The sequence below is a fragment of the Felis catus genome, chromosome B4 (assembly GCF_018350175.1).
Source record: "Felis catus isolate Fca126 chromosome B4, F.catus_Fca126_mat1.0, whole genome shotgun sequence".
NCBI classification, from domain to species: Eukaryota; Metazoa; Chordata; class Mammalia; order Carnivora; family Felidae; genus Felis; species Felis catus.
This window is the reverse complement of record NC_058374.1, coordinates 49,668,474-49,681,351: the sequence shown is the minus strand read 5'-3', so window position 1 is coordinate 49,681,351 and position 12,878 is coordinate 49,668,474. Positions and strand designations below refer to the sequence as shown.

Below are 12,878 nucleotides of genomic sequence, written 5' to 3'. Positions count from 1 at the left end.
AGGATTGTTTTCATCTTTCTTCACTAAAATATTACCCTTAGCCATTACAAAATGAGAAGATTACACTAGAAATCTAAAAATTGGGTTCCTATAGTTAATGAAACATGACAAGCTGGTCTTACTCAGTTCCTTCACAGAAACTACTCCCTTCACCAAAATACCCTTCACCAAAAAACCTCCCCTGAATTGTTCTGTATCTTTCCAATCTGACTACTTCTCTGTAATGATTTACGTGACTAACTCCCTTAGCTGACTGTGAGCTACAGGGAGAGCAGAGAACAGGCAATATTCACTTTGGTACCCCAGCTATTCCCATAAGCATCCAGAACCAAGTGCCAGGAACAGTGGGCACTCCACAGTTTGTTTTTTAAAAGACAGACTGGGTGGCTCAGTCTGTTGAGCACCTGGCTCTTGATTTTGGCTCAGGTCATGATCCCAGGGTCGTGGGATGAAGCCCCACATCAGACTCTATGCTGACTGTGGAGCCTGCTGGAGATTCTTTCTTCCTCTGCTCCCTCCCCAACTTATACTCTCACTCTCTCTCTCTAAAATAACAAAAAATTAAAAAATACAAAGAGACAAGAAAAAGAAATTTAAAAAACTAAAACCCCTTTACTCTGATCACTTGGAGATCACTTCCAGGTCCCCACCCCGAGACACTCTGAGGCACATCAGCACATCTACATAAGGAACTTCCAGAGGAAGGCTGGTTTTAACATGTCATCCCATAAAATTTCTAATGCAATGACATCTAAACCTACTCTCCAATCTACCAAAGATTGGATATTTCCATTCTCTCCCAAGATAAACTTCTTCTCTGAAACAAACTGCCATGGTTGAGATGTGGATCATGGGGGTGCCTGGCTGGCTCAATTGATACAGGCTGCAACTCTTCATGTCGGGGTCATGAGTCCAAGCCCCATGTTGGGTGTAGAGCATACTTCAAAAAAAAGAAGAAGAAGAAGAGGAAAAGAGAAAAAGGTTAAAAAAAAAAGTGGATGAATGTAAGAAAACAAAAAGCTTTCACAAAGACACAGGCAAACCTCAGAGGGTCACATTAAAATTATTCACCAATTGTTGACATGCCTTCTCTCGTCTTACAGATTGAGTACCCCCGTTGGTACCAAGAGACGAAGTGTGGTGGTTAAGCATACAATGTTAGCACCAAACCACCTAGGTTTGAATTGTGGCTCTGCCACGTTAACTCTGCATAAGCTCTGCCTAACTGGTTTTTGGCAAATTATTTACACCTCTCTGTACCTCAATTTACACATCTGTAAAAAGGGCATCACAACAGAATCTTCACAGTGCCGTTGTGAAGACTAATTGAGATAACACAAAAAGTATTTAACACAGTGCCTAGCACATAGCTTAAGCTCTGTGTTAACCACTATCTTTGTACCTAGCGTCTAGGCAGTGTCTGGCACATGGCTGGTATTAAATAAAGAATATTCTCAAGCATCCTGCGCTTTGCCTAACTTTAAGATTTAAACTTTCATTCCAGGGGAGCCCGGGTGGCTCAGTTGGTTAAGCATCCAATTCTTAGCTTCAGCTCAGGTCATAATCTCACAGTTGGTGAGTTCCAGCCCCTGTCAGGCTCTGACAGCATGGAGCCTGCTTGGGATTCTCTCTCTCCCTCTCTCTCTCTCTCTCAATGCCCCTCTCACTCTCTCTCAAAATAAATAAATAAACTTTAATAAATAAATAAATAAATAAATAAATAAATAAATAAATAAATAAAATTTCATTCCAAATACTTAAAAAATTTTAAAATAACTTTGCAGTGGAAAATCACCATTACCAAAATCTACATTCTACACCAAAGTTATGCTTTAGCAGGAGTGGCAAAAATGAGCTCCCTACATCCCCGATTCTTATCTAAGTTCTTAAAGGGAAAATAAAAATTATAATGCAAGAGGGCACTTGGTTATCACAATCCATTTAAGGTACAGTTTAGATACATCTATCTAATTTCTTAAATAGACAAAAAAGTAACTGCTTATCACATTTGCAATTATTTTAATTGTAGACTTGGCTTGATGCCCAGCTCCTGAATCAGATGTAGGTCTTTGAAAGCAGAACTATCTTTGTCCATCTTGTATCCAGGGTAATATTACCCAGTACACAATTCGTACTCAATAACTAACTATTTTTTGAATGAATAAATATGCTTCATAAAATACAAAATCCCATCATGGTTCTTGGTTTGACAACTAGCCAAAACTAATCTCCTTTATCTGTGTTTTAAATAAGTAAGTTGCCCTTTCTGTTTGTTCTGACTTGCACTACAGAAAAGTCTCCACAGAGAAAAATAATCTCTACATTCCTCAGTAATCATGGCCCCTGATCATTCCAATTGCGGATATATGCCTAAAACAACCTCTTATTAATGCGCTACAGAAAATCCATAGACTTGTCCCCATTCCTCCAAATTAAAAATCAGTTTTGTTACTTTTTTTTCCTATTGTTTTTCAGATATAAGCTATTTGAAATTTTTCTTTCTGTACACAAAAGCTGACAAATACACAGATACAGAGTGGAAAGGTCTTAGAAGTCACCTAATACAATATCCCTACTTTCCAGATGTCTCCAAAGAAAATCACAATTGAAATAAAGTCACACTGTCAACATGGTTCCTAAGCCTCTTGGGACAAAACAAATATCAACTTTAATGATATTCAGAAAAGAGGGAGGTGTACATCCGCCAGCTCCTGTCTACAAAGAAAAGCCAAGGCAGAAGCCCCAGTTCTCCCAAGCAAGTAGTTTTAAATTCAGTTGTTCATTCAACAGTTACGTTTGAGGGCTTTCTGGCATGGTAGACGCTATTCTAGGTGCCTGAGATACATCAATGAACAAAAAGAAAGATCACTGCCCATGCTGTACCTACACGTTAGGCAGAACTTTGGAGGCATCCAGGAGAATAAAGAAAAGAACATAGGTTCATTTTAAAAGAATGCGCAGGGCCAGAAGCAAACCTTAGCACCACTAGTGGTTCTCAAACTTGAATGTGTTTCAGAACCATCCAGAGGAATTAATTAAAAACTCGGAAGGCCCTGCGCCACCCCAGAGCTTCTGATTCATTAAGATCTCAATGGGGCCTCAAATGTCCATTGACAGATGAAGGGATGAAGGTGTGGTATACATATACAATTGAGTATTACTCAGCAAAAAGAATCAAATCTTGCCATTTGCAGCTACGTGGATGGAACTAGAGGATATTATGCTAAGCAAAATTAGTTAGACAAAGATAAATATCATATGACTTCACTCATATGTGGAATTTAAGATATAAAATAGATGAATATAAGGGAAGGGAAGCAAAAATAATATAAAAACAGGGAGGGAGACAAAACATAAGAGATTCTTAAATATAGACAACAAACTGAGGGTTGCCGGGGGGGCTGTGGGTGCAGGGATGGGCTAAATGGGTAAGGGGCATTAAGGAGGGCACTTGGGATGAGCACTGGGTATTATACATAGGGGATGAATCAAAGGAATCTACTCCTGAAATCATTATTGCACTATATGCTAACTTGGATGTAAACTATAAAATATATATACATATACAATATATACATATACATATATACATATATATATGGCAAAAAAAAGTAGAAAAAAATATCTCAGTGGGGCCTTAGAATTTACATTTCTAATAAGCTCTCATCTAATGTAGACACTGCTAATCTAGGAAGCAAACTTTGAGAACCACTGACCTAGTTGGAAACAAAACGAGTAACCTGGCCAGAACCATAGGCTGCTTGACACCAGGCCCAGATTTAGGGGTTTCTCCCTTCTAACTCCAAAATGGTCCAGTCTTTATGAAGATATACTTGCCCGCTTAGGGCAAACACTGCCCAAAGAAAAATGTTTTTTTAGCTCTATGTTTGAGTTGGAGAAAATCAGAAATAAATGCTTTAAGTATAAAAGACCTTAAGCAGATTGCACTGACCACTAAACACTGACATAAAAACTAACATTACAGTTAGAGAATTTGTTCTTTCTTTCATGTGTCTAAATGCCATGATAAAAGCATGTTTTCCCTAAAGGGCTTTATCATAAGGGCCAGGTTCAGTCTCAAATGAGCCTATTAATTAAAAAAAAAAAAAATCTACTAACTAAAAGTATATACACTAAAATATAAATAAGTGATTGGATTAGTAACAATTTTAGTTTTTTTGTGCTAATTGTATTTTCTAAAATTTTTACAATAAACGTGCATTTCTTTTGTAATAGGAAAGAGAATAAAAGTTACTTTCTTTAAAAAAGTGACAGTGTTCATTTAAAAAGACCTTTAATTAGAAAACTATAAAACGCATTAGTTAATATGCAGCATAAATTAATACTGAATGATTTTTTTTTCTTAGTACATAAATTCAAATAACTTATTTTACATTTTAGGTTAAATCTCTGTCTGGATTAATGATTAATATCAGTGAAGGAAAAAAATCCTTGAAATATATCTGATTTTATTTAAACAAAGAGAATAAAACAAAACCATGATCCTTTAAATAACTACATAAAAATTACCTTTACTATTATTCTACATAGCAATTGTGGGTTTTTTTTGTCATGTAGGATTTTTTTTAAGTTTATTTATTTTGATGGGAGGAGACAGAAGAGAGAGAAAGAGAGCAGAAGTGAACATGTGAGGGAGGGGCAGAGAGAAAGGGAGAGAGAATCCCAAGCAGGCTCCACACTGTAACCACATAGTTGGACGTGGGGCTCAAACTCATGAACCCCAAGTTCATGACCTGAGCCAAAATCAAGAGTCAAATGCTTAACCAACGGAGCTACCCAGGTGCCCCACAGCAATTTTTTTTTTTTTTAACGTTTATTCATTTTTGAGAGTGCGAGTGGGGGAGAGGCAGAGACAGAGAGGGAGACACAGAATCTGAAGCAGGCTCCAGGCTCTGAGCTGTCAGCACAGAGCCCGATGCGGGGCTCGAACTCACGAATTGTGAGATCATGACCTGAGCCGAAGTCGGTTGCCCAACCACTGAGCCACCCAGGTGCCCCGCCCCACACCAATTTTTTGTCATTACTATTACTTTTCAACAAATGTATGGAAGTGATGGGAATTCTTCCAAGTTAAGAAAGCTTTGATTGTATTTCTTGAAAGAAAAATAAACATGTAAGTTTTGGAAAAATAATGTTGTATCCTTGATGTGTACAAAGTTAAGACATCCATATCCCTGAAGATACCAAGGTAAGACCTACACTCCATCTCTATACCCCATCCACCATCTATCTGGATCTTCTAATCTAGGGGTATTCCTTATTACTAAAGTCCACATTCCATAGATACAACTAGAGTTTATTTATTTATTTATTTATTTATTTATTTTTACGGTTTAAAACATAATTTTCTGGGGCACCTGGGTGGCTCAGTCAGTTAAGCATGGGACTTCGGCTCAGGTCATGATCTCAGGATTCATGAGTTTGAGCCCCACGTCGGACTGTGTGCTAACAGCTCAGAGCCTCCTTTGGATTCTGTGTCTCCCTCTCTTTCTGTGCCTCTCCCTTACTGCTGTCATGCTCTGCCTCTCTCTCTCTCTCTCTGTCTCTCTCTCTTTCAAAAATAAATAAATACATAAGTACATAAATAAATACATAAATACATAAATATATAAATAAGGCATAATCTGCTAAACAGCAATGACTAAAAGAGAATAAATTTGATGAAGAAATCAAGTGTCTATAAATCACACGCTAATGATTTAACAAAATTTCTGGACTATTTTTAGTCTAGAGTACGTAGAACAGCACTTTTAAAGAAAATAAAGCACCTTATGTGTTATATACAATCATAGCTAATTTTCTGAAAATTAACCTCTAAAAATGTAATTCTATACAATATTACTATTCACTAACACTTATTAAGTACCCACAATGTACCAAACACTTTACATCCTCTCATTTGATCTCCAAACTACCCTATGAAATACTATTACAACCATTTTACAGATTAAGAAATTTAAGCACAAGTGATTAAGTAATTTGCCCAAAGTCACACAGCTAAAGTGAAGAACCAGGATACAGATACCCCAGCTATGATACTTAAACTGAGATCCTTGACCTTCGGCTCCGATCATGGTTTTGCTACGTTTTGAATTATAAATTTTTCACATTTTAGGAAATCAGAACTAAACTTTTCACCCAGTAATATTTAATAATATCAGTTCAATGAAAAATACTGACATAATTCAGGCACTCTTAGAAATCTCTGTACCTCTAAAATCATACACAATTTACAGTAAGTTCTACATTACAGAGATCTGGCAACTTTTCCACCAGCATGCCTTTTTGGGATACAGCTGTGTTAAAATTATCTACAGAAATCCAGCATGCACAGGGACCTTATTGAGTGGGTAGAGAAGGTTTTTATCTTGTTTTGTTTGGGTTGCTTTCTGTTTTGGTTTTTTTAGTATTTTGGTTTGGTTTTTGGTTTGGTTTTGTTCTTTGCAACCAGAAAGCTAGAAGGTGAACGCATTAAGTTGGAAGATGAAAGTCTAATCCTTTGCTGTCTTCCGCTTACAACACAAGGCCTGGGTGCCAATGTGCACAAGAGTTTAAGTCTCGGAGGATCGGCCTTTGCTCAGAGTGCGTGCGGACGCGGCGCCACCCTTCCCGCCCCGTCGAGCACTCCCGGCGGCCGAGGCCAGGGCACCGGGTGGCGGCGAGCCCCGCGTTCGGCGGAGGGCGGGGGACGGAAGGCGATGGAGACGGGCGAGGACAACCCGCGGGGGCCTTACCCAGCTCCGTGCCCAAGTTGCGAGCGGACATGGCGCGGGCCACAGCAGCAGTCGCAGGCTCCTCAACGCCCAGCTCACCTCCTCCCAGCCCTTCCTGCGTCCCACCCCCTCGGCTCCGGCGCGCTCGCCCCGCCCCTGTCCCTCTGGGGGCGGGGCCGGCGACCTCTGCCCCCGGGCCCTCTGCCCCCCGGGCCCTCTGCCCCCCCCCTCCGGCCCTCTGCCCCCGGGCCCTCTGCCCCCGGGCCCTCTGCCCCCGTCTGCTGCCCCGCGTAGGAATCCTGCCGCCCATCGCCCTGGCTCCTTCCCGCAGGTATGCGACTGGAGACCTAGCTCCCGAAACAATGCCACCAAAACCCGTTTTAAAATGCTTGAGCTGCCAACTGCACTGAATAAAGACATTTCGAAACTTTTAACTGTAAGATTAAGTAACCAGAGGGGAGAGCATTCCTCCCAGTTACTGTCCGAGGGCAGAGCTCTGCAGCCCCATGCCTGAAGGGCAGCAGTGGTCCCTTAGCCTCGTAAGGGCGGCCAGCGAACAAACAAGGAAGGGTCCAGAGCACACTGGGACTTCTAACCTAGACCTCGTGAAAAAAAAGCAGATCAGTTGCCTGAAAAAAAAAAAAGGGGTGGGGCTAGGAGTGAGAAGTCGGCTTTCTCAGCATAGCACTTGGAGTAATTAAGTGGGACAGTGGGCACATCAACTGCCTTTCTAAGGTTCATTTTCCTCGTCTCTAAGAAAAGACTTTGACGATTTCTTGGAGCTCTAAACTCTGAATCTGTAATACTAAGATTTTTTTCAGCCTAACTTTTCTGTAACCAGGAGGTTAAAATTGTCTGGAGTCATTCATCATAGACTACTAGTCAGCTCCTCTCTACTCACCATAAAAGGCACCTCCTCTCTGCTGGAAGAAAGAAAACTCCTAGTCGTGGCTTGTCCACCAGGAGCCAGTTACTGTGCTAGGTGCCTTTAGATGTATGATAGCATTTGAGTCTCAGAACAATCCTGCCAAGTATGTATTACATCTCATTGCTATACCTGCAGACACCAAGGTTCTGCGTAAAGAGGCATCCTGGTATACTGGAAACTGACAAGGCTGGGAAAAGGCACACAAACCCCTTAATATACCAGCAATTCCACTAACAACTCATCTGTAAAATGGGGATGATCAAAATATATATGCCTTGCAAAGCTGTGTGTGTCGAGCACCTAGGAAATGTTATGGCATATAATAGGTGCTCAACAAATGGAAGCTGTTAATGTTATTGTCAAGTTCACAAAACAATTATAGGGCTCAACAGGAAAAGTAACCCCAGTCTTACTCCCTTACACTGAGCTGCCTCTCAGCTTTGTCAAGACATAGCTATTGCTCAGTAGTTTGAATGTGTCTAGATTCTAATCCATGTATATAGCATGTTTTCCTTTATTTTTATTTTAACCCTCAAAAAGAGAAGAGCAAACCCTGAAAGTCTGGAGCACTTGCAGCTAGACCAGCTGCTCTCAAGTAGAACATAAACAATGTCACAGAAAATCAACATCAGCCAAGGCCATTGTAACCATGATGAAACAACAAAAACAAGACCACTCGTACTCCTGTTTGAACACAGAAAAAACATGAACATGTCCAAAACACAAAAATGACAAAATGGCCCTTTTCCTGCCTAATATAAGTGTCACTTCTTTATCTAGCAACTTTAACCTTACCCCCTTCTTCTTGTATTCTAAATAAGAATTAAGATGCTCTGTCATAGAACACTTGGGGCAGCTGGCTGGCTCAGTCAGAAAAGCATGCAACTCTTGATCTCAGAGTCGTGAGTTTGAGCCCCACATGGAATGGAGAGACTACTAAAAAAAATTTTTTTAATTAAAAAAAAAAAAAAGAATTCTCACCACTTCCTTCCAGCATCCAACCCAGAGTAATGCTCTGCTTCCTTGAACCTTCCCCAAATCATGGAACACAAGCCCATTTCTAACACTCTCTGACACACCTCAGAGTCCTGCATGGTGAGTGTTCTTCCTTGTTTCAATAAATTAATAAATCCAAATTTATCCAACCACAGGTGTGTTCCTGTGATCTTCAGCTAGAGAGCACTGACATCCATACAAAGACAGTAAATGGAATTCTGCTTTTAGGGGCAGACACAACTCTAAGCCAGATTCTAAGCCACTTATATACACCCACATGCAACACAAATTTATTAAAACAAACAAAAACTGTGAGATCCTAACTTAGTTAACACACAAGAATCAGGGGAGCCTCCTACAGCTGACGTTTCAGCAATGTATCTGACAAAAACTTCTCAAGGACTTTTTCTAAAATTGACATGTTTCTAATACTAATCTGGAATTAATCTCTACAGTTTGAAAGTATGTTAAACTTTCAGGATTCAGAAGGATAGTAGGGATAGAAGGAAAAAAATGAGTTTCATTTAACTTTTTCTTTTAAATGTTTATTTATTGAGAGAAATAGAGAGAGAAGGAGTAGGGGGAGGCGAAAAGAGAGAGGGAAAGAGAGAGAATCCCAAGCAGGCTCTGAGCTGTCAAAGCAGAGGCCAACTAGGGACTCCATCTCACTAACCATGAGATCATGCCCTGAGCTGAAATCCAGAGTCAGATGCTTAACCAATTTCCAGATGCCTCTTATTTTATTTTAATTTAATTTAATTTAATTTAATTTCATTTTATGTTATTATTATATTTTTTGAAGATGGGGAGAGATAGAGCATATGAGTGAGGGAAAGCAGAGGGAGAGAGAGAATCCCAAGCAGTCCGCACACTCAGCATGGAGCCCGTCAAAGAGCTCGATCCCACGACCTGGAATCATGACCTGAGCTGAAATCGAGAGTGAGATGTTCAACCAACTGAGCCACCCAGGAACCCCAATTTTTTAAGTAAGCTCTATGCCTATGCCCAACATGGTCCTTGAATTGACGACCCTAAGATGAAGAGTTGCATGCTTTACAGACTGAGTCAGCTAGGCACCACACAAAATAAGTTTAATGGGGGAAAATGTTGCCAAGTTTCACTTTGTGAATATCATTTTTAAACTTACTGCCTTCTGAAACTTTTGAAGTATCCCTAGGCAAGGCTTCTCCAAGAAAGATCTGTAGACCGCTATTATGACACTGGAATCTCCCAGGAGTTTTTCCTAAAGCAAATTCTAGGCTTTACCACAGCCCTACTGAATCAGAATTTCTAGGATCATGGAATCCATATTTATTTTTAAGTTTATTTATTTATTTTGTGAGACTGAGAGAGAGGAGGGAGAAAGAGAATCCCAAGCAGGCTCCTGCTCAGTGCAGAGCCCAGCATGGGGAGTGATCTCACAACCATGAAATCACAACCTGAGCTGAAATCAAGAGTCAGCCACTTAACTGACTGAGCCAACCACACACCCCTGGAACCTATGATGTTTATGCAACCTAAATGTAAAGAATCATCAACCTAGGGGCAGAGAAAGCTATGCATGTCACCCTGAAGCTTCAGCCCAAATTGGCTCTTACATGAATAAAGTTATTTCAAGAATTGAATTTTTTTAATCCATGCAAATTTTGTCATTTTTTTTAATATAAACTTTAAATTGCCAGATAAATTACTTGTCTTCCCATCCCCACTCCTTCTTCAATTAAAAGTAAAGCTCTAGGACTATGTCATATTTATTCTTGAAGCCTCAAGAACCTACAATGCCTGGGACATAAGAGTAATCCAATTGTTAACCTTCAAAGGGCATGGACCATTTGTGTTTGGTTGTTCACATGCCTAAGGTTTAGTGGCATCATTGGTACATGGTAAACCGTGTATATTTGTTAAATGAATAATTGTATATTATTGGCGGGGCTATTTTTTTAATAATGCCCATGGTTTTATCCAGTCCAATTCCACTTGACTGTAGTCTCTATCCTATGATTTCTAAGAGCGTTCACAGATTCCTTAGGTAAATATTCACTTGGAATATATGGATTGTAGCCAGATTTTCTAAATCAAAACAGGAAAGATATAGAAGCAAGGAGGACCAGACAAGAGTAGGAATGGCAGAATCGAAATCTTTCAGAACTGAAGGGACACTTATAGAACATCTAATTTCTATTTCATGGTGAAATAAAAGAAATAAGAAGTATATTCAGTCTTTTATAGAAGATAAATTTATTCCATTTAAATAACAGTTCTTTATTCTGATACTAGGTCTTTACTACCAACTTGGATTTGTAAAAATGTCTCTTTTATGAAGACTGCAGTGGTAGAAAGAAAAAATTTAACAGCCTCACTTGGCAAGACTAAAAGAAAACCATTCTATCTTGCCCCTCACCCCTCCTTTTTCTTTAATCTATTGGTCCACAAAATCCCAAAGTTAGAGAATCATTGGTAGAATAAATCTATAATACTAGCTAATACTAAGTGCTTCCTATGAGTTAAGTTCTTTACATTATTCAAGATTTCAGGAAAAAAAAACCCTGTTAGATATTTCCAAAAAGATGTATGTGTGAACTATCAATTTTTTTTACAGATAAAGAAACTAAGGCACAGAGAAAATAGTTTATGTGCTAGAGGATGATTTAAAACCCAGGCAATAGGGGCACCTGGGTGGCTCAGTCAGACTCTTGACTTCTGCTCAGGTCATGATCTCAGGATTGTGGGATCAAGCCCCATGTCAGGCTTCACCCTCAGCATGGAGCCTGTTTCGGATTTTCTCTCTCTCTCTCTCTCTCTCCCTCTGCCCCTTTCCCTTGCTCATGCTCTCTCTCTAAAGTAAAAAATAAATGAGTATTCTCCTTCTCCCTCTCCTTCTGCCCTTCCCCTGCCTACAGACCACACACATACTGTTCCCACTATCTTGTTGAACCCAAACTCATTAGATCGGCCATTTAACCTCTGAAAGTCAGGTTTTCCGTATATAAAATAGGGATACTATCTTCATTGGGTTATGGATATATTCTGCCTAAGTTCTTTTCTCTCATTAATTATATAAGGTGACTCAACCTATAAAGTATTAGCTATCATGGCTAATGATAATAGGCTTTGGCCTTATTTCCACAGGTACTTTTGTTAGATGCCTCCTTTGTTTCTTCAGGAACTTTATCGATCTATAGTCACACTGTTGTAGGTGACACTATCTCACTGGCAATGGTGCATTCCTATAGACAAACAAAGAAAAGCTAAAACTCCTGAGAATGCTCTTGTTCCAGTAATTATTTTTACCTAAGAATTCCCCTAGTATAAGAACCAACATGTAATGTATATGGTAACCCAGTAAGAATCACTTTTTGTTTCAAAATATTAATCCTCCTTGTGTAAAACATAGGTAGCTACTACAGAAATATTTTCCCCGTCTGCATTTTCCAACTCTCATTTTGTTGTTGCTCCTTCTGGAAAATTACATCTCTCTACCTCAACCCCCCCGTCCTTAGTCTCAAAGAAGAAAAGACAGCTCAATTAATACCATGAATTTGAACTACTAAAAATGTCTTGTCATTATGAATTACGGTACATACTTACCATACTATTTCACAGCCTGAAAAAGAATGTGTTGAACTTAATTTACTGGTAGGACAAAGCCTCAAGACAATTTACTGACCACACTCAATTCTGGTTTCTTGGAAGAAACCTCTGGATGATACTAAAACTGAGAAGTAAGGATTCAGAAGTGAAGTTACTAAAAACTAGGTAGGAATTCAATCACTATGACCTACTGCCCATTAGGACATAGACAGGAGGCTCCGTGGGAAGAATGGAATGGGAAACAGTGGGTGGAGACGAGACTATCCTATAAGCTGGACTGCTCCTAGGTAATTGGGCCTCAGGTTGCCTTTGGCTGTACATGGGCAAGGGCTTTGAGGGGACTGCTCCATGTCAGGTTCTTCCGTGAACAGGATGATCTGCTACATGGGGGATAACCAGAAAATTATCTTCCTGGTCTGATAAATTTGGTGCTAATTTAGGGCCTTGTTTCAACAACATATTTATTTACTTATATATTTTGAGAGAGAGGGAGGAGAGGGCCAGCAGGGGAGGAGAGAGAGAGAGAGAGAGAGAGAGAGAGAGAGAGAGAGAGAGAGAGAATCCCAAGCAGGTTCCACGCTGTCAGCACAGAGCCCAATGCTGCGCTCAAACTCACAAACTGTGAGATC

At 39.8% G+C, this 12,878-nt stretch overlaps 1 protein-coding gene across 1 annotated transcript in view; it reads right to left on the bottom strand.

Annotated features, from left to right (window-relative positions):
* The window catches only part of DERA (deoxyribose-phosphate aldolase), a 118,146-nt gene extending 111,257 nt beyond the window's left edge, over positions 1–6,889 (bottom strand). Inside the window, exon 1 of the mRNA XM_045061442.1 lies at positions 6,756–6,889. Coding sequence (XP_044917377.1) covers positions 6,756–6,786 — 31 coding nt within the window. The 5' untranslated portion in view covers positions 6,787–6,889. The remainder of the gene's footprint in view (positions 1–6,755) is intronic.
* Positions 6,890–12,878: the final 5,989 nt, after the last annotated feature.